The 22,153-nt window shown below is 51.5% G+C and overlaps 1 protein-coding gene across 1 annotated transcript in view; it reads left to right on the top strand.

Moving 5' to 3' along the window:
- Positions 1-22,153, top strand: part of LOC147094577 (integrin alpha-X-like) — a 248,610-nt gene that overhangs the window by 137,601 nt on the left and 88,856 nt on the right. Inside the window, exons 16-18 of the mRNA XM_085974224.1 lie at positions 2,983-3,143; positions 4,791-4,942; positions 13,025-13,156. Coding sequence (XP_085830350.1) covers positions 2,983-3,143; positions 4,791-4,942; positions 13,025-13,156 — 445 coding nt within the window. The remainder of the gene's footprint in view (positions 1-2,982; positions 3,144-4,790; positions 4,943-13,024; positions 13,157-22,153) is intronic.

Below are 22,153 nucleotides of genomic sequence, written 5' to 3'. Positions count from 1 at the left end.
AGAAAGCAAAGAGTTGGAATAAACGGGTCTTTTTCGGAGTGGCAGGCAGTGACTAGTGGGGTACCGCAGGGATCGGTGCTAGGACCCCAGCTATTCACAATATATATTAATGATCTAGACGAGGGAACTAGATGTAATATCTCCAAGTTTGCAGACGACACAAAGCTGGGTGGACGTGTGTGCTGTGAGGAGCATGCCGAGAAACTCCAGTATGATTTGGACAGGTTGGGTGATTGGGCAGAAGCATGGCAGATGCAATATAACGTGGATAAATGCGAGGTTATCCACTTTGGTGGCAAAAACCGGAAGGCAGATTATTATCTGAACGGCAATAGATTGGGAAAAGGGGAAGTGCAACGAGACCTGGGTGTCCTTGTGCACCAGTCGCTGAAGGTAAGCATGCAGGTGCAGCAGGCAGTTAAGAAGGCAAATGGTATGCTGGCCTTCATAGCGAGAGGATTCGAGTACAGGAGCAAGGATGTCTTGCTGCAGTTGTACAGAGCCTTGGTGAGACCACACCTTGAGTATTGTGTGCAGTTTTGGTCGCCTTATCTGAGGAAGGATGTTCTTGCCATGGAGGGAGTGCAGCGAAGATTCACCAGACCGATACCTGGGATGGCAGGAATGACGTATGAGGAGAGATTGTGTCGATTGGGCTTATATTCGCTAGAGTTTAGAAGAATGAGAGGGGATCTCATTGAAACTTATAAAATTCTAACAGGACTGGACAGACTAGATGCAGGAAGGCTGTTCCCGATGGCGGGGGAGTCCAGAACCAGGGGTCACAGTTTAATGATAAGGGGTAACCATTTAGGACTGAGATGAGGAGGAATTTCTTCACCCAGAGAGTGGTGAACCTGTGGAATTCTCTACCACACAAGGCAGTTGAGGCCAATTCATTGAACATATTCAAGAAGGAGTTGGATATATTTCTTAAGGCTAAAGGGATCAAGGGATATGGGGAGAAGGCAGGGACAGGGTACTGAATTTGGATGATCAGCCATGATCTCATTGAATGGCGGAGCAGGCTCGAGGGGCCGAATGGCCTACTCCTGCTCCTATCTTCTATGTTGCTATGTTTCTATAAGCCTTCAAAAAGCGGACTGGTGAAAATCTAGAAACAGCGGAGGTCCTAAGAGACCTGGGTTTCAGGTACATCGTTCATTAAAACATCATGGACCTATGACGGTGCTAACCCAACCTAGAGAGCTAGAATACAAGGGGGTAGAAGTTATGCTGCAGCTGTACAAAGCCCTGGGTAGACCACACCTGGAGCACTGTGAGCAGTTCTGGGCACCACACCTTCGGAAGGATATATTGGCTTTGGAGGGAGTGCAGCGTAGGTTTACCAGAATGAGACCTGGACTCCAAGGGTTGTTACGAGGAGAGATTACACAAACTAGGGTTGTACTCCCTAGAATTTAGAAGGTTAAGGGGTGATCTGATCGAAGTTTTCAAGATATTAAGTCTTATGTTCATTAATAAATAGACATTCTTATTATGAACACAGCTAGATTTTGCTAGTTACTTTATTGAGCACATGTGGACTAGGTACAGTATCTGTAGAGGCTTCCATCTTGACTGCTGCCTTGTGGGTAGCCTAGTGCCTCATGGGTAATGTAGTCTTAATATATATACAGCTGGGTAGTGTAGTCTAATACATATAGCTATATACAGCTCTACACAGCTCTATGGCTCCACCTAGTGTTCACTATAGAATGACATGTTATTGATCATTACATTAAGGTGAACAGATAGAGAGAAACTATTTCCGCTGGTTGGGGAGTCTAGGACTAGGGGGCAGAGTCTAAAAATTAGAGTCAGACCTTTCAGGAGTGAAGTTAGGAAACACTTCTACACACAAAGGGTGGATTTAAGATACAGATCAACCACGATCTGATTGAATGGCAGAACAGGCTTGAGGTTCATCAATGACCTTCCCTCCAACATAAGGTCAGAAGTGGGGATGTTCGCTGATGATTGCAAAGCGTTCAGTTCCACTCGCAACTCCTCCGACAATGAAGCAGTCCGTGCCCACATGCAGCAAGACCTGGACGATGTTCAGGCTTGGGCTGGTAAGTGGCAGGTAGCATTCGCGCTGCACAAGTGCCAGGCAATGACTATCTCCCACAAGCAAGAGTCTAACCACCGACCCTTGACATTCAACGGCATTACCATCGCCGAATCCCCCACCATCAATATCCTGGGGGGTCACCATTGACCAGAAACTTAACTGGACCAGCCACATAAATACTGTGGCAACAAGAGCAGGTCAGAGGCTAGGTATTCTGCGGCGAGTGTCTCACCTCCTGACTCCCCAAAGCCTTTCCACCATCTACAAGGCACAAGTCAGGAGTGTGATGGAATACTCTCCACTTGCCTGGATGAGTGCAGCTCCAACAACACTCAAGAAGCTCGACACCATCCAGGACAAAGCAGCCCGCTTGATTGGCACCCCATCCACCACCTTAAACATTCACTCCCTCCACCACCGGCGCACCGTGGCTGCAGTGTGGACCATCTACAAGATGCACTGCAGCAACTCGCCAAGGCTTCTTCGGCAGCACCTCCCAAACCCGCGACCTCTACCACCTAGAAGGACAAGGGCAGCAGGCGCGTGGGAACACCACCACCTCCAAGTTCCACCTCCAAGTCACACACCATCCTGACTTGGAAGTATATCGGTCGTTCCTTCATCGTCGCTGGGTCAAAATCCTGGAACTCCCTCCCTAACAGCACTGTGGGAGTACCTTCACCACACGGACTGCAGCGGTTCAAGAAGGCGGCTCACCACCACCTTCTCAAGGGGCAACTAGGGTTGGGCAATAAATGTCGGCCTTGCCAGCGACGCCCACATCCCATGAATAAATAAAAACAAACAGGCTCGAGGGGTTGAATGGCCTCCTCCGGTTCCTATATTCCCAGTATTGAGTGCGAACTCCTCTCAGTAGAGTGTTCCTTGACCTTAATCTTCCCTTCCAGCTCTAGGCCAGTGATGAACGTGAATGCCAACATATCCATCAGCCCAGAGGAAATCCCGCTGTGGAATTTCGTATGCTCGGAGAGTTCCATTGATGCTAACAGTGCTGTGAGCAACCTAACTGTCTGCTTCAACGTGACTCTAGTGACCTCTGGTATCCAAGGTACTTTATCCTTCATTTTGAAACCCTCCGCACCCACAGGAACGTGCGTATCTCTCTATCTCTCTCTCTCCTCCTCCTCCGACAGTGGGATGCTCCCTCAGTGCTGCCGCTCCGACAGTTCAGCACTCCCTCAGTACTGCCACTCCGATAGTGCGGTGCTCCATCAGTACTGCCCCTCCGACAGTGCGGCGCTCCCTCAGTACTGGCCTCCGACAGTTCGGTGCTCCCTCACTACTGCCCCTCCAACAGTGCGGCATTCCCTCAGTACTGCCCCTTCGACAGCGCGGCGCTCTCTCAGTACTGCCCCTCCGACAGTGCGGCGCTCCCTCAGTACTGCCCCTCCGACAGTGCGGCGCTCCCTCAGTACTGCCCCTCCGACAGTGCGGCGTTCCCTCAGTACCGCCCCTCCGACAGTGCGGCGCTCCCTCAGTACTGCCCCTCCGACAGTGCGGCGCTCCCTCAGCACTGCCCCTCCGACAGTGCGGCGCTCCCTCAGTACTGCCCCTCCGACAGTGCGGTGCTCCCTCAGTACTGCCCCTCCGACAGTGCGGCGCTCCCTCAGTACTGCCCCTCCGACAGTGTGGCACTCCCTCAGTACTGCCCCTCCGACAGTGCGGCGCTCCCTCAGTACTGCCCCTCGACAGTGCGGCGTTCCCTCAGTACTGCCCCTCCGACAGTGTGGTGCTCCCTCAGTACTGCCCCTCCGACAGTGCGGCGCTCCCTCAGTACTGCCCCTCCGACAGTGCAGCACTCCCTCAGTACTGTCCCTCCGACAGTGCGGCGCTCCCTCAGTACTGCCCCTCCGACAGTGCGGTGCTCCCTCAGTACTGCCCCTCCGACAGTGCGGCGCTCCCTCAGTACTGCCCCTCCGACAGTGTGGCACTCCCTCAGTACTGCCCCTCCGACAGTGCGGCGCTCCCTCAGTACTGCCCCTCGACAGTGCGGCGTTCCCTCAGTACTGCCCCTCCGACAGTGCGGCGCTCTCTCAGTACTGCCCCTCCGACAGTGCAGCACTCCCTCAGTACGGACCCTCCGACAGTGCGGCGCTCCCTCAGTACTGCCCCTCCGACAGTGCGGCGCTCCCTCAGTACTGCCCCTCCGACAGTGTGGCGCTCCCTCAGTACTGCCCCTCCGACAGTGCAGCGCTCCCTCAGTACTGCCCCTCCGACAGTGTGGCGCTCCCTCAGTACTGCCCCTCCGACAGTGCGGCGCTCCCTCAGTACTGCCCCTCTGACAGTGCGGCGCTCCCTCAGTACTGCCCCTCCGACAGTGCGGCGCTCCCTCAGTACTGCCCCTCCGACAGTGCGGCGCTCCCTGAGTACGGACCCTCCAACAGTGCAGCGCTCCCTCAGTACTGCCCCTCCGACAGTGCAGCACTCCCTCAGTACTGCCCCTCCAACAGTGCGGCGCTCCCTCAGTACGGACCCTCCAACAGTGCGGCGCTCCCTCAGTACTGACCCCCCGACAGTGCGGCGCTCCCTCAGTACTGCCCCTCCGACAGTGTGGTGCTCCCTCAGTACTGCCCCTCCGACAGTGCCGCTCGTTTGGGATGCGAATCCAGCAATTGAGGGATGCAGTCATCTCCCCAGACTTGTGACGACTTTATCCAGGTTGACTAACTTATCTTCCTCCTCCCACCGCATTCAGGAGAGCTCCGCGCCAACTTAACGTACCACTTGGAGTTAGATTCAACCAGGCCGGGGCACAGGGTCACGTTCGAGACGGCTGAGAGACCCTTCACCAGGCACCTGATCGTTAGTGAGGGCGTACACTGCAGGGAACATCAGATCCTCGTCCCGGTGAGTTCCTTGCTTCGAACTGTGGTACCTCGGCCTCAGGCCCACGGCCTAAACTAAATGACAGGCCGCAGAGAAGGAGTTGGCACGAGGGATCTGTCATCTCTTCTTCTTAGGCAGTCCCTCGGGAACTGAGGATGACTTGCTTCCACATTAAAAATTAGTTCTCAGGTGACTGATGAGTCCAATGCGGGACCTACAGTCTCTGTCACAGGTGGGGCAGACGGTGGTTGAAGGGGCGGGTGGGTGGGGTGCTTGGGTTGACGTGCGCTCCTTGCGCTGTTTGCACTTGGCTTCCGCTTGCTCCCGGCAAAGAGACTCGAGGTGTTCGGCGCCTTCCCGGGTGCTTCTCCTCCACTTTGTGCGGTCTTGGGCCAGGGATTCCCAGGTGTCGATGGGGATGTTACACCTTTTCCAAGGAGGCTTTGAGGGTGTCCTTGAAGTGTTTCCTCTGCCCACCTGGGGCTCCCTTGCCGTGCCGGAGCTCCGAGTAGAGTGCTTGTTTTGGGAGTCTCGTATCGGGCATGCGGACAATGTGACCCATCCATCGTAGCTGATCGAGCGTTGGTCAAAGCTTCAATGCTGGGGATGTTGGCTTGAGCAAGAACACTGACGTTGGTGCGCCTATCCTGCCAATGGATATGCAGGATCTTGCGGAGGCAGCATTGGTGCAGATGACACAAAGCTGGGTGGGCGTGTGTGCTGTGAGGAGGATGCTGAGAAACTCCAGTATGATTTGGACAGGTTGGATGATTGGGCAGATGTATGGCAGATGCAGTATAATGTGGATGAATGCGAGGTTATCCACTTTGGTGGCAAAAACAGGAAGGCAGATTATTATCTGAACGGCAATAAATTGGGAGAAGGGGAAGTGCAACGAGACCTGGGTGTCCTTGTGCACCAGTCGCTGAAGGTAAGCATGCAGGTGCAGCAGGCGGTTAAGAAGGCAAATGGTATGCTGGCCTCCGTAGTGAGAGGATTCGAGTACAGGAACAAGGATGTCTTGCTGCAGTTGTGCAGTGCCTTGGTGAGACCACACCTTGAGTATTGTGTGCAGTTTTGGTCGCCTTATCTGAGGAAGGATGTTCTTGCCATGGAGGGAGTGCAGCGAAGATTCACCAGACTGATACCTGGGATGGCAGGAATGACGTATGAGGAGAGATTGGGTCGATTGGGCTTATACTCGCTGGAGTTTAGAAGAATGAGAGGGGACCTCATTGAAACTTATAAAATTCTAACAGGACTAGACAGACTAGATGCAGGAAGGATATTCCCGATGGCGGGGGAATCCAGAACCAGGGGTCACAGTCTAAGGATAAGGGGTAAGCCATTTAGGACAGAGATGAGGAGGAATTTCTTCACCCAGAGAGTGGTGAACCTGTGGAATTCTCTACCACAGAAGGCAGTTGAGGCCAATTCATTAAGTACATTCAAGAAGGAGTTGGATATATTTCTTAAGGCTAAGGGTATCAAGGGGTATGGGGAGAAAGTAGGGACAGGGTACTGAATTTTGATGATCAGCCATGATCGCATTGAATGGCAGAACTGGCTCGAGGGGCCGAATGGCCTACTCCTGCTCCTATCTTCGGTGTTTCTATGTTTCTTGCCTTCCATCCTATCACAGACCTTTCCTTTTGTGCTTTACTCCCCTCCCCCCCTTTCCCTGCCCCGGCACTTGCTTAAGAACCTGTTCCATCTCCAGCTTTTTCCAGTTCTGACGAAGGGTCATTGACCTGAAACGTTAACTCTGTTTCTTGCTCCACAGATACTGCCTGACCTGCTGAGTATTTCCAGCATTTTCTGTTTTTATTTAAAAATCTATCAATCTCAGTTTTGTCATTTTCAATTGACCCCCAGCCTCAACAGCTTTTTGGGGGAGGGAGTGCTTCCTGACATCACCGCTGAACGGCCTGGCTCTAATTTTAAGGTTCCGCCCCCTTGTTCTGGACTCCCCCTCACCAGAGGAAATAGTTTCTCTCTCGCTACCCTATCGAATCCTTTTAATCATCGTAAACACCTCGATTAGATCACCCCTTAATCTTCTAAACTCGAGGGAATACAAGCCCAGTCTGTGCAACCTGTCCTCATAACCCTTTTAGCCCCTGGGAGTACAGGAGTAAAGAAGTCTTACTGCAATTATATAGGGCCTTGGTGAGACCACACCTGGAGTACTGTGTACAATTTTGGTCTCCTTACCTAGAGGGAGTGCAGCGAAGGTTCACGAGATTGATTCCTGGGATGGCGGGACTGTCGTATGAGAAGAGATTGAGTAAACTAGGCCTGTATTCACTTGGTGTGGAGATGCCGGAGTTGGACTGGGGTGGACAAATGTAAGAAGTCACACAACACCAGGTTATAGTCCAACAGTTTTATTTGAAATCACAAGCTTTCGGAGCGCTGCTCCTTCATCAGGTGAAGTGGAGAGATGCATATAGACACAGATTATATAGTCAGAGAATAATGCCAGATGGTTACAGGTAATCTTTCTAACTGCCATTTATCACACCTCGGCTGAGAGATAATCACAGCAATCAAAGGTGTGAATGGTGTCCAAACAGGTGAGTCAGGAAAACATTACATCAAAGAACAATGAGGTGGGTCACAAGGGGTCAAATGTTGCAGATGCTGGGGTCTGTATGAAAAACAAAAAACAGACAAAAAACATTTTCTTTGCTGGAAATCACAGCAGGTGTGTAGAGAGAACAAGCCAACGACGACTCGAGTCTGGATGACCCTACGTCAGGTGGGGTTAATTGTAGCGTGACATGAACCCAAGATCGCGGTTGAGGCCGTCCTCATGAGTGCAGAACTTGGCTATCAGTTTCTGCTCTACGATTTTGCGATGTCGTGTGTCTCGAAGGCTGCCTTGGAGAATGCTTACCCAAAGATCGGAGGCTGAATGTCCTTGACCGCTGAAGTGTTCCCGACTGGGAGGGAACACTCCTGCCTGGCGATTGTTGCGCGGTGTCCGTTCCTCCGTTGTCGCAGTGTCTGCATGGTCTCGCCGATGTACCATGCTCCGGGGCATCCTTTCCTGCAACGTATGAGGTAGACAACGTTGGCCGAGTCACATGAGTATGTACCATGTACCTGGTGGGTGGTGCCCTCACGTGTGATGATGGTATCTGTGTTGATGATCTGGCATGTATTGCAGAGGTTGCCGTGGCAGGGTTGTGTGGTGTCGTGGTCGCTGTTCTCCTGAAAGCAGTCAGAAAGATTACCTGTAACCAACTGGCATTATTCTCTGACTATATAATCTGTGTCTATAGGCATCTCTCCACTTCACCTGATGAAGGAGCAGCGCTCCGAAAGCTTGTGATTTCAAATAAAACTGTTGGACTATAACCTGGTGTTGTGTGACTTCTTACATGTATTCACTTGAATTTGGAAGAATGAGAGGGGATCTCATTGAATCATACAAAATTATTACAGGGCTTGATAGGGTGGATGCTGGGAGAATGTTTCCCTTGGCTGGGGAGTCTAGAACCAGGGGCCACAGCCTCAGGATAAAGGGTCGGCCATTCAGGACTGAGATGAGAAGAAATTTCTTCACACAGAGGGTGGCGAATCTTTGGAATTCTCTACCCCAGAGGGCTGTGGAGGCTCAGTCATTGGGTAGATTCAAAGCAGAAGTCGTTAGGTTTCTGACTAGTAAGGGCATCAAGGGATATGGCGATGGGGCCAGTGAATGGAGTTGAGGCAGAAGATCAGCCATGATCTCATTGAATGGCGGAGCAGGCTCGAAGGGCTGAATGGCTGACTCCTGCTCTTATTTCTTAGGTTCTTATGGTGAATCAGTGCTGCACCCCCTCCAAGGCCAGTATATCCTTCCTGAGGTGTGGGGCCCAGGACTGAAGGCAGTTACTCCAGATGGGATCTGACCAGAGCTTTATATAAACTGTAGCACAACTTCCATCCCATATGGAATAAACGGGTCTTTTTCCGAGTGGCAGGCAGTGACTAGTGGGGTACCGCAGGGATCGGTCCTTGGACCCCAGCTATTCACAATATATATTAATGATCTAGACGAGGGAACTAGATGTAATATCTCCAAGTTTGCAGATGACACAAAGCTGGGTGGGTGTGTATGCTGTGAGGAGGATGCCGAGAAACTCCAGGATGATTTGGACAGGTTGAGTGATTGGGCAGAAGCATGGCAGATGCAATATAACGTGGATAAATGCGAGGTTGTCCACTTTAGTGTCAAAAACAGGAAGGCAGATTATTATCTGAATGGCAATAGATTGGGAGAAGGGGAAGTGCAACAAGACCTGGGTGTCCTTGTGCACCAGTCGCTGAAGGTAAGCATGCAGGTGCAGCAGGCGGTTAAGAAGGCAAATGGTATGCTGGCCTTCATAGTGAGAGGATTCGAGTACAGGAACAAGGATGTCTTGCTGCAGTTGTACAGAGCCTTGGTGAGGCCACACCTTGAGTATTGTGTGCAGTTTTTGTCGCCTTATCTGAGGAAGGATGTTCTTGCCATGGAAGGAGTTCAGCGAAGATTCACCAGGCTGATACCAGGGATGGCAGGAATGACGTATGAGGAGAGATTGGGTCGATCGGGCTTATACTCGCTGGAGTTTAGAAGAATGAGAGGGGATCTCATCGAAACTTATAAAATTCTGTCAGGACTAGACAGACTAGATGCAGGAAGGATGTTCCCGATGGCGGGGAGTCCAGAACCAGGGGTCACAGTCTAAGGATAAGGGGTAAGCCATTTAGGACAGAAATTAGGAGGAATTTCTTCACCCAGAGAGTGGTGAACCTGTGGAATTCTCTACCACAGAAGGCAGTAGAGGCCAATTCATTAAATATATTCAAGAAGGAGTTGGATATATTTCTTAAGGCTAAAGGGATCAAGGGATATGGAGAGAAAGCAGGGACAGGGTACTGAATTTGGATGATCAGCCATGATCTCATCGAATGGCGGAGCAGGCTCGAGGGGCCGAATGGCCGAGTCCTGCTCCTATCTTCTATGTTTCTATTGTAATCCATCCCTCTGGTGATAAAGGCCAACCTCCCATTCGCCTTTTTAAGATACTTTTTGCACCTTGTCCACTGGCTTTTAGTGATTTCTCTACAGGGACCCCTAAATCTCTCTGCTGCCCCACAGTTCCCAGCTCCTCGCCATTTAGAGATTAGGATTCTGAGTATTGACAGGGTAGACGCTGAGAGGTTGTTTCCCCTGGCGAGGGAGTCTAGAACCAGGGGTCACAGTCTCAGGATAAGGGGCCGGCCATTTAGGACTGAGATGAGGAGTAATTTCTTCACTCAGAGGGCGGTGAATCTTTGGAATTCTCTACCCCAGAGGGCTGTGGAGGCTCAGTCGTTGAGTATATTCAAGGCTGAGATCGATAGATTTTTGGACTCTCGGGGAATCGAGGGATATGGAGATCGGGTGGGAAAGTGGAGATGAGGTCGAAGATCAGCCTTGATCTTATTGAATGGCGGAGCAGGCTCGAGGGGCCGAATGGCCGACTCCTGCACCTACTTTGGGTCCAAAGTGGTTGACTTCACACTTTCCCCACGTTGACTTCTATCTGCCACAGTTTTGCCCGCTCGCTCAATCTGTCGATGTCCCTGCTCCCATCTGCACTACTTACGGTGCCAGCTAACGTGGTGTCGTCAGCAAACTGAGATACACGGCTCTCTATTCCTTCACCCAAGTCATTGATAAATATAGTGAAAAGCTGAGGCCCCAGTACAGATCCCAGGGGGACAGCACTAGTCACCTCCTGCCAATTGGAGTTCAGACCCATTATCCCTACTCGCTGTCTCATAGAAACATAGAAGATAGGAGCAGGAGTAGGCCATTCGGACCCTCGAGCCTGCTCCGCCATTCAATGAGATCATGGCTGATCATCCAAATTCAGTACCCTGTCCCTGCTTTCTCCCCATATCCCTTGATCCCTTTAGCCTTAAGAAATATATCTAACTCCTTCTCGAATATATTTAATGAATTGGCCTCAACTGCCCTCTGTGGTAGAGAATTCCACAGGTTCACCACTCTCTGGGTGAAGAAATTCCTCCTCATCTCTGTCCTAAATGGCTTACCCCTTATCCTTAGACTGTGACCCCTGGTTCTGGACTCCCCCCGCCACCGGGAACATACTTCCTGCATCTAGTCTGTCTAGTCCTGTTAGAATTTTATAAGTTTCAATGAGATCCCCTCTCATTCTTCTAAACTCCAGCAAGTATAAGCCCAATCGACCCAATCTCTCCTCATATGTCATTCCTGCCATCCCAGGTATCAGTCCTAACCAATTCCCTACCCACCTCAATAGGTGGCCTCCAATTGCAAGCCCTCTGGATTTCGATGAAAGTCTTTTATGTGGAACCTTATCAAAAGCCTTCTGGAAGTCCATATAACTAACATCCATAGACACTCCCTTATCTACCGTGTTAGATGCCGCCTCATAAAATCCAACTAAATGGTACAATATTAACGGGTGTGCGGGAACAGAGAGACCTGGGGGTGTACGTACACTAATCTTTGAAGGTGGCAGGACAAGTTGCGAAGGCTGTTAAACAAACATATGAGATCCTTGGCTTTATAAGTAGAGGTATTGAGTATAAAAGCCAGAAATTTATTGCTAAATCTTTTATAAAACACTGGTTCAGCCCCGGTTGGAGTATTGTGTTCAATTCTGGGCACCGCACTTTAGGAAGGATGTCAAGTCCTCAGAGAGGGTGCAGAGGAGATTGACCAGAATGGTACCAGGGATGAGGGGCTTCAGTGATGTGGAGAGACTGGAGAAGCTGGGGTTGTTCTCCTTAGAGCAGAGAAGGTTAAGGGGCGATTGACCAGAATGGTACCAGGGATGAGGGGCTTCAGTGATGTGGAGAGACTGGAGAAGCTGGGATTGTTCTCCTTAGAGCAGAGAAGGTTAAGAGGAGATTGACCAGAATGGTACCAGGGATGAGAAACTTCAGTTATGTGGAGAGCCTGGAGAAGCTGGGTTTGTTCTACTTAGAGCAGAGAAGGTTAAGGGGGAGATTGACCAGAATGGTACCAGGGATGAGGGACTTCAGTGATGTGGAGAGACTGGAGAAGCTGGGATTGTTCTCCTTAGAGCAGAGAAGGTTAAGAGGAGATTGACCAGAATGGTACCAGGTTTGAGGGACTTCAGTGATGTGGATAGACTGGAGAAGCTGGGATTGTTCTCCTTAGAACAGAGAAGGTTAAGGGAGAGATTGACCAGAATGGTACCAGGGATGAGGGACTTCAGTGATGTGGAGAGACTGGAGAAGCTGGGGTTGTTCTCCTTAAAGCAGAGAAGGTTAAGGGGAGATTGATCAGAGTGTTATCAGGGGTGAGGGACTTCAGTGACGTGGAGAGACTGGAGAAGCTGGGATTGTTCTCCTTAGAGCAGAGAAGGTTAAGGGGAGATTGACCAGAATGGTTCCAGGGGATGAGGGACTTCAGTGATGTGGAGAGACTGGAGAAGCTGGGGTTGTTCTTCTTAGAGCAGAGAAGGTTAAGGGGAGATTGACCAGAATGGTACCAGGGATGAGGGACTTCAGTGATGTGGAGAGACTGGAGAAGCTGGGATTGTTCTTCTTAGAGCAGAGAAGGTGAAGGGGAGATTTAATCGAGGTATTCAAAATCATGAATGGTTTCGATAGAGTAAATAAGGAGAAACTGTTTCCAGTGGCAGGAGGGTTGGTAACCAGAGGACACAGATTTTAGGTGATTGGCAAAAGAACCAGAGGGAGAGATGAGGAGAATGTTTTTACACAGCGAATTGTTGTGATCTGGAATGCGCTGCCTGAAAGGGCGGTGGGAGCAGATTCAATAGTAACTTTCAAAAGGGAATTGGATAAATACTTGAAGGGAAAAATATCTGCAGGGCTCTGGGGGGAGAGCAGCGGGGAGAGGGACTAATTGGAGAGCTTGACCAAAGAGCCGGCACAGGCACGATGGGCCGAATGGCCTCCTCCTGTGCGGTATCGTTCGATGATACGGCGATTGGGATGAACGGCCATCGTTCCCGTGAGCCTGTTGAATTGTTTTTGGAACCTGTCCACGAGCTGGGACACATTCCGCCGCTGCCCTTCACGATTTTTCTTGCTATCTCTACCTAGGTTTGTGTCGAGGACTACCTCTCCCCCGTCGAGCTGAACATCACCTTCGCGCTCACGCCTCTCCCCATCGCTGGGGTGAAGGACCTGGAGCCCATCTTAAATGTGCAATCCATCAGGACACTGTCGGAGCTGGTAAGAGTTGGGGGGAAAGTGGACGAGAGGGGTCCTACACTTTTCAGCTTTTGATCAAGGTATAGGCGAGGCTTAAAACAAGGACAACCTTCCTTCATCCAGCGCCTTTCATGTAAAACTGAAGGGATTATTACTAGTCCTAGCCCCTTTAGGGCTACCCCAGATCAGGCGTATTCCTCACACGTTCGAGGTAACCAAATCCTAAAAACGCTTAATTGGGTCTAAAGGTCTGGACTATCTCTCCCTAAAGGAAAGGAACAACCTGAAAATGTTACCGTCCTCCAGAAAGCACTTTTAATAAGTTTGGCTAGACTGTAATGTTATGAGGGTTCGGAAAAACTCCCCCAGAATTCTGCAACTCCTCACCAAAGAGTGTGCAGAGATTGAGTTCGCGAGTTTGATACAGAAGTGAGACAATTCTAAAAATATATAGATTTATTAAAGAACCGACATATAATTTACAGTTGGTGAGTCAATCGCAACATTAACAGTTCCAAAAAAAAAGCTTACTATTCTATTATCAGAGAACCTACTCTCAAATCTTAACTTTGCTACAGTTTTACAGTTCTTAGTTTTATTCAGGATATCCACCAAAATCAAATACAGTACCTTTGATCCCGGAGGTACAAAGAGTTGGAGACTTACAGAGCTGGCTCTGAAGCCGAGAATCGCTTTGCCCCTTTAAGCGAGTCTACTATCCCATTTGAGAGTTCAATATTTATACCCTTTTCCAGTGGTATTTCCTTTAAGGTTTTCTGCTGATGTAAGCTAATTCTCTCTGGTCATTTTTCTGCTGACCCCTGCAATTCTTACAGTCACCTCAGCTGGTAGCACTACAGAACCATGTCTCTCCTCTAGGTGTTCAAAGTTTATCGTAAAAAACGGTGTAACAGCAGGTGCGCTTTACTTGGTATCATTTTTATGAAGGCAGATGTTTGTTACCTTTATGTGCTTCTTTATGAGGTGTAAATTATACAGGGTGAACTATTGTCTTGTTCCCAAAGGTTCAGACTGTCAGGTGCCTTTAACCTTCTGTTTCAATAAGGTTATTGATTCAGTGTCAACAACTTATCTTATCTCAATAGCCAGAATGCTATCACCGCTTTTTCATAGTTAGGTTTCTAGATTTCCAGACCCAGTTTGTCATGTTTTAATAAAGCCAGAATTCTTTCATAGAATGGTATATTTTTCTGAATAGGTAATATGACTTATTCCTTCAACAAACCTCCCAGGGTGCTTCACAGGCGCGTAAATCAGACAAAATTCAACACCGAGCCACATAAGGAGATATTAGGCACAGGTGACCCAAAGCTTGGTCGAAGAGGGAGGTTTTTAAGGAGCGTCTTAAAGGAGGAGAGAGAGGCGGAGAGGTTTAGGGAGGGAATTCCAGAGCTCGGGGCCCAGGCAGCTGAAGACACGGCCGCCAATGGTGGAGCGATGGAAATCGAGGGATGCTCAAGAGGCCATAATTGGAGCGCAGAGATCTCGGAGGGTGGTAGGGGCTGGAGGAGGTTACAGAGATAGGGAGGGTGGTAGGGGCTGGAGGAGGTTACAGAGATAGGGAGGGTGGTAGGGGCTGGAGGAGGTTACAGAGATAGGGAGGGTGGTAGGGGCTGGAGGAGGTTACAGAGATAGGGAGGGTGGTAGGGGCTGGAGGAGGTTACAGAGATAGGGAGGGTGGTAGGGGCTGGAGGAGGTTACAGAGATAGGGAGGGTGGTAGGGGCTGGAGGAGGTTACAGAGATAGGGAGGGTTGTAGGAGCTGGAGGAGGTTACAGAGATAGGGAGGGTTGTAGGGGCTGGAGGAGGTTACAGAGATAGGGAGAGTTGTAGGGGGCTGGAGGAGGGTACAGAGATAGGGAGGGTGGTAGGGGCTGGAAGAGGTTACAGAGATAGGGAGGGTTGTAGGGGCTGGAGGAGGGTACAGAGATAGGGAGGGTTGTAGGGGCTGGAGGAGGTGACAGAGATAGGGAGGGTTGTAGGGGCTGGAGGAGGTTACAGAGATAGGGAGGGTGGTAGGGGCTGGAGGAGGTTACAGAGATAGGGAGGGTTGTAGGGACTGGAGGAGGTTACAGAGATAGGGAGTGTTGTAGGGACTGGAGGAGGTTACAGAGATAGGGAGGGTTGTAGGGGCTGGAGGAGGTTACAGAGATAGGGAGTGTTGTAGGGACTGGAGGAGGTTACAGAGATAGGGAGGGTTGTAGGTGCTGGAGGAGGTTACAGAGATAGGGAGTGTTGTAGGGACTGGAGGAGGTTACTGAGATAGGGAGGGTGGTAGGGGCTGGAGGAGATTACAGAGATAGGGAGGGTTGTAGGGACTGGAGGAGGTTACAGAGATAGGGAGGGTTGTAGGGACTGGAGGAGGTTACAGAGATAGGGAGGGGTGTAGGGACTGGAGGAGATTACAGAGATAGGGAGGGTTGTAGGGACTGGAGGAGGTTACAGAGATAGGGAGGGTTGTAGGGACTGGAGGAGGTTACAGAGATAGGGAGTGTTGTAGGGACTGGAGGAGGTTACAGAGATAGGGAGGGTTGTAGGGGCTGGAGGAGGTTACAGAGATAGGGAGGGTGGTAGGGGCTGGAGGAGGTTACAGAGCTAGGGAGGGTTATAGGTGCTGGAGGAGGTTACAGAGATAGGGAGTGTTGTAGGGACTGGAGGAGGTTACTGAGATAGGGAGGGTGGTAGGGGCTGGAGGAGGTTACAGAGATGGAGGGGGTGTAGGAGCTGGAGGAGGTTACAGAGATAGGGAGGGTTGTAGGTGCTGGAGGAGGTTACAGAGATAGGGAGGGGTGTAGGGGCTGGAGGAGGTTACAGAGATAGGGAGGGTTGTAGGGGCTGGAGGAGGTTACAGAGATAGGGAGGGTGGTAGAGGCTGGAGGAGGTTACAAAGATAGGGAGGGTTGTAGGGGCTGGAGGAGGTTACAGAGATAGGGAGGGTTGTAGGGGCTGGAGGAGGTTACAGAGATAGGGAGGGTTGAAGGGGCTGGAGGAGGTTACAGAGATAGGGTGGGTTGTAGGGGCTGGAGGAGGTTACAGAGATAGGGAGGGCTGTAGGGGCTGGAGCAGGTTACAGAGATAGGGAGTGTTGTAGGAGCTGGAGGAGGTTACAGAGATAGGGAGGGTGGTAGGGGCTGGAGGAGGTTACAGAGATAGGGAGGGGTGTAGGGGCTGGAGGAGGTTACAGTGATAGGGAGGGTTGTAGGGGCTGGAGGAGGTTACAGAGATATGGAGGGTGGTAGGGGCTGGAGGAGGTTACAGAGATAGGGAGGGTTGTAGGGGCTGGAGGAGGTTACAGAGATAGGGAGGGTGGTAGGGGCTGGAGGAGGTTACAGAGATAGGGAGGGGTGTAGGGGCTGGAGGAGGTTACAGAGATAGGGAGGGTAGTAGGGGCTGGAGGAGGTTACAGAGATAGGGAGGGTGGTAGGGGCTGGAGGAGATTACAGAGATAGGGTGGGTTGTAGGGCTGGAGGAGGTTATAGAGATAGGGAGGGTGGTAGGGGCTGGAGGAGGTTACAGAGATAGGGAGGGTTGTAGGGGCTGGCGGAGGTTACAGAGATAGGGAGGGTTGTAGGGGCTGGAGGAGGTTACAGAGATAGGGAGGGTGGTAGGGGCTGGAGGAGGTTACAGAGATAGGGAGGGTGGTAGGGGCTGGAGGAGGTTACAGAGATAGGGAGGATGGTAGGGGCTGGAGGAGATTACAGAGATAGGGAGGGTTGTAGGGGCTGGAGGAGGTTACAGAGATAGGGAGGGTGGTAGGGGCTGGAGGAGGTTACAGAGATAGGGAGGGTTGTAGGGGGCTGGAGGAGGTTACAGAGATAGGGAGGGTGGTAGTGGCTGGAGGAGGTTACAGAGATAGGGAGGGTGGTAGGGGCTGGAGGAGATTACAGAGATGTAAGAAGTCACACAACACCAGGTTATAGTCCAACAGCTTTATTTGAAATCACAAGCTTTCGGAGCGCTGCTCCTTCGTCAGGTGAAGTGGAGAGATGCCTATAGACACAGCTTATATAGTCAGAGAATAATGCCAGATGATTACAGGTAATCTTTCTAACTGCCATTTATCACACCTCGGCAGAGAGATAATCACAGCAATCAAAGGTGTGAATGGTGTCCAAACAGGTCTGTCAGGAAAACATTACATCAAAGAACAATGAGGTGGGGTCACAAGGGGTCAAATGTTGCAGATGCTGGGGTCCGTATTAAAAACAAAAAACAGACAAAAAAACATTTTCTTTGCTGGAAATCACAGCAGGTCTGGCCGCATCTGTGTAGAGAGAACAAGCCAACGGCGACTCGAGTCTGGATGACCCTGCATCAGGTGGGGTTACATGTAGCGTGACATGAACCCAAGATCGCGGTTGAGGCCGTCCTCATGATTGCGGAACTTGGCTATCAGTTTCTGCTCTACGATTTTGCGTTGTCGTGTGTCTCGAAGGCCGCCTTGGAGAATGCTTACCCGAAGATCGGAGGCTGAATGTCCTTGACTGCTGAAGTGTTCCCCGACTGGGAGGGAACACTGCTGCCTGGCGATTGTTGCGCGGTGTCCGTTTATCCGTTGTTGCAGTGTCTGCATGGTCTCGCCGATGTACCATGCTCCGGGGCATCCTTTCCTGCAATGTATGAGGTAGACAACGTTGGCCGAGTCACATGAGTATGTACCATGTACCTGGTGGGTGGTGCCCTCACGTGTGATGATGGTATCTGTGTTGATGATCTGGCATGTCTTGCAGATGTTGCCGTGGCAGGGTTGTGTGGTGTCGTGGTCACTGTTCTCCTGAAAGCTGGGTAATTTGCTGCGAACGATGGTCTGTTTGAGGTTAGGCGGCTGTTTGAAGGCGAGTAGTGGAGGTGTGGAGATGGCCTTAGCGAGGTGTTCGTCATCATCGATGACATGTTGAAGGCTGCGAAGAACATGGCGTAGTTTCTCCGCTCCGGGGAAGTACTGGATGACGAAGGATACTCTGCTGGTTATGTCCCGTGTTTGTCTTCTGAGGAGGTCTATGCGATTTTTTGCTGTGGCCCGTCGGAACTGTCGATTGACGAGTCGAGCTTCATATCCCATTCTTACGAGGGCGTCTTTCAGCATCTGCAGGTGTCCATCATGGTCCTAGAATGGACTATTGCAAAGAAGCATACCGACAACTGGACAACCAGGAACACTGCAGACAGTTACCCGCAGATCCGACCAAAGAACACACCCGGCAACTCAACAGACTGATCAAGACCTTCGATCCAGACCTTCAAAGCATCCTACGCGCTCTCATCCCACGTACTCCCCGCGTGGGAGACTTCTACTGCCTCCCAAAGATACACAAAGCCAACACACCCGGACGTCCTATCGTATCAGGCAACGGAACCCTGTGTGAGAACCTCTCTGGATACGTCGAGGGCATCCTGAAACCCATTGTACAGGGAACCCCAAGCTTCTGTCGTGACACTACAGACTTCTTACAGAAACTCAGCATCCACGGACCAGTTGAACCAGGAACACTCCTCGCCACGATGGACGTCTCGGCACTCTACACCAGTATCCCCCACGATGACGGCATCGCTGCGACAGCCTCAGTACTCAACACCAACAACAGCCAATCTCCAGACCCCATCCTACAACTCATCCGCTTCATTCTTGACCACAATGTCTTCACCTTCGACAACCAGTTCTTTACCCAAACACACGGAACAGCCATGGGGACCAAATTCTCACCCCAATACGCCAACATCTTCATGCACAAGTTCGAGCAAGACTTCTTCGCTGCACAGGACCTCCAACCAACGCTATACACCAGATACATCGACGACATTTTCTTCCTATGGACCCACGGCGAAGAATCACTGAAAAGACTACACGATAACATCAACAAGTTCCATCCCACCATCAAACTCACCATGGACTACTCCTCAGAATCGGTTTCATTCTTGGACACACAAACCTCCATCAAAGACGAACACCTCAGCACTTCACTCTACCACAAGCCCACGGACAACCTCAGGATGCTCCACTTCTCCAGCTTCCACCCTAACCACGTTAAAGAAGCCATCCCCTATGGAAAAGCCCTGCGAATACACAGGATCTGCTCAGACGAGGAGGAACGCGATGGACACCTACAGACGCTAAAAGATGCCCTCGTAAGAATGGGATATGAAGCTCGACTCGTCGACCAACAGTTCCGATGGGCCACAGCAAAAAATCGCATAGACCTCCTCAGAAGACAAACACAGGACACAACCAACAGAGTACCCTTCATCGTCCAGTACTTCCCCGGAGCGGAGAAACTATGCCATGTTCTTCGCAGCCTTCAACATGTCATCGATGACGACGAACACCTCGCTAAAGCCATCCCCACGCCTCCACTACTCGCCTTCAAACAGCCGCCTAACCTCAAACAGACCATCGTTCGCAGCAAATTACCCAGCTTTCAGGAGAACAGCGACCACGACACCACACAACCCTGCCACGGCAACCTCTGCAAGACATGCCAGATCATCAACACAGATACCATCATCACACGTGAGGACACCACCCACCAGGTACATGGTACATACTCATGTGACTCAGCCAACGTTGTCTACCTCATACGTTGCAGGAAAGGCTGTCCCGGAGCATGGTACATTGGCGAGACCATGCAGACACTGCAACAACGGATGAACGGACACCGCGCAACAATCGCCAGGCAGCAGTGTTCCCTCCCAGTCGGGGAACACTTCAGCAGTCAAGGACATTCAGCCTCCGATCTTCGGGTAAGCATTCTCCAAGGCGGCCTTCGAGGCACACGACAACGCAAAATCGTCGAGCAGAAACTGATAGCCAAGTTCCGCACTCATGAGGACGGCCTCAACCGGGATCTTGGGTTCAAGTCATGCTACATGTAACTCCACCTGACGTAGGGTCATCCAGACTCGAGTCATCGTTGGCTGGTTCTCTCTACACAGATGCGGCCGGACCTGCTGTGATTTCCACGAAAAAAAAAATGTTGTCTGTTTTTTGTTTTTCATACAGACCCCAGAATCTGCAACATTTGACCCCTTGTGACCCCTCCTCATTGTTCTTTGATGTAATGTTTTCCTGACTGACCTGTTTGGACACCATTTACATCTTTGATTGCTGTGATTATCTCTCTGCCGAGGTGTGATAAATGGCAGTTAGAAAGATTACCTGTAACCATCTGGCATTATTCTCTGACTATATAATCTGTGTCTATATGCATCTCTCCACTTCACCTGATGAAGGAGCAGCGCTCCGAAAGCTTGTGATTTCAAATAAAGCTGTTGGAATATAACCTGGTGTTGTGTGACTTCTTACATTTGTCCACCCGAGTCCCACACCGACATCGCCACACCATGGTTACAGAGATAGGGAGGGTTGTACGGGCTGGAGCTGGTTACAGAGTTTAGGGAGGGTTGTAGGGGCTGGAGGAGGTTACAGAGATAGGGAGGGGTGTAGGGGCTGGAGAGGTTACAGAGATAGGGAGGGTTGTAGCGGCTGGAGGAGGTAACAGAGATAGGGAGGGTGGTAGGGGCTGGAGGAAGTTACAGAGATAGGGAGGGTTGTAGGGGCTGGAGGAGGTTACAGAGATAGGGAGGGTTGTAGGGGCTGGAGGAGGTTACAGAGATAGGGAGGGTTGTAGGGGCTGGAGAGGTTACAGAGATAGGGAGGGTGGTAGGGGCTGGAGGAGGTTACAGAGATAGGGAGGGTGGTAGGGGCTGGAGGAAGTTACAGAGATAGGGAGTGTTGTAGGGGCTGGAGGAGGTTACAGAGATAGGGAGGGTGGTAGGGGCTGGAGGAGGCTACAGAGATAGGGAGGGTGGTAGGGGCTGGAGGAGGTTACAGAGATAGGGAGGGTGGTTAGGGGCTGGAGGAGGTTACAGAGATAGGGAGGGTGGTAGGGGCTGGAGGAGGTTACAGAGATAGGGAGGGTTGTAGGGGCTGGAGGGGGTTACAGAGATAGGGAGGGGTGTAGGGGCTGGAGGAGGTTACAGAGATAGGGAGGGTGGTAGGGGCTGGAGGAGGTTACAGGGATAGGGAGGGTTGTAGGGGCTGGAGGAGGTTACAGAGATAGGGAGGGTTGTAGGGGCTGGAGGAGGTTACAGAGATAGGGAGGGTTGTAGGGGCTGGAGGAGGTTACAGAGATAGGGAGGGTTGTAGTGGCTGGAGGAATTTACAGAGATAGGGAGGATTGTAGGAGCTGGAGGAGGTTACAGAGATAGGGAGGGTGGTAGGGGCTGGAGGAGGTTACACAGATAGGGAGGGTTGTAGGAGCTGGAGGATGTTACAGAGATAGGGAGGGTGGTAGGGGCTGGAGGATGTTACAGAGATAGGGAGGGTTGTAGGGGCTGGAGGAGGTTACAGAGATAGGGAGGGTTGTAGGGGCTGGAGGAGTTCATGTTGTTTGAGGGATAAATATTGACCCCAGCACACCGGGGAGAACTCCACTTTGCTCTTCTTCCAATAGGACCATGGAACCTTTAATGTCCACATAAGAGAGCAGACGGGGTCCTCGGTTTAACGTTGCATCCGAAAGACAGTACCTCTGAGAGTGCGGCACTCCCTCAGTACTGCCCCTCCGACAGTGCGGCGCTCCCTCAGTACTGCCCCTCCGACAGTGCGGCGCTCCCTCAGTACTGCCCCTCCGACAGTGCGGCGCTCCCTCAGTACTGCCCCTCCGACAGTGCGGCGCTCCCTCAGTACTGCCCCTCCGACAGTGCGGCGCTCCCTCAGCACTGCCCCTCCGACAGTGCGGCGCTCCCTCAGCACTACCCCTCCGAAAGTGAGGCGCTCCCTCAGTACTGCCCCTCCGACAGTGCGGCGCTCCCTCAGCACTGCCCCTCCGACAGTGCGGCGCTCCCTCAGTACTGCCCCTCCGACAGTGCGGCGTTCCCTCAGTACTGCCCCTCCGACAGTGCGGCGCTCCCTCAGTACTGCCCCTCCGACAGTGCTGCGCTCCCTCAGTACTGCCCCTCCGACAGTCTGGTGCTCCCTCAGTACTGCCCCTCCGACAGT

The sequence above is a fragment of the Somniosus microcephalus genome, unplaced genomic scaffold, assembly GCF_052327205.1.
Source record: "Somniosus microcephalus isolate GS21.2 unplaced genomic scaffold, FLI_Smic_1.0 unresolved_chr1, whole genome shotgun sequence".
NCBI lineage: Eukaryota > Metazoa > Chordata > Chondrichthyes > Squaliformes > Somniosidae > Somniosus > Somniosus microcephalus.
This window is presented reverse-complemented; position numbering and strand designations above follow the sequence as displayed.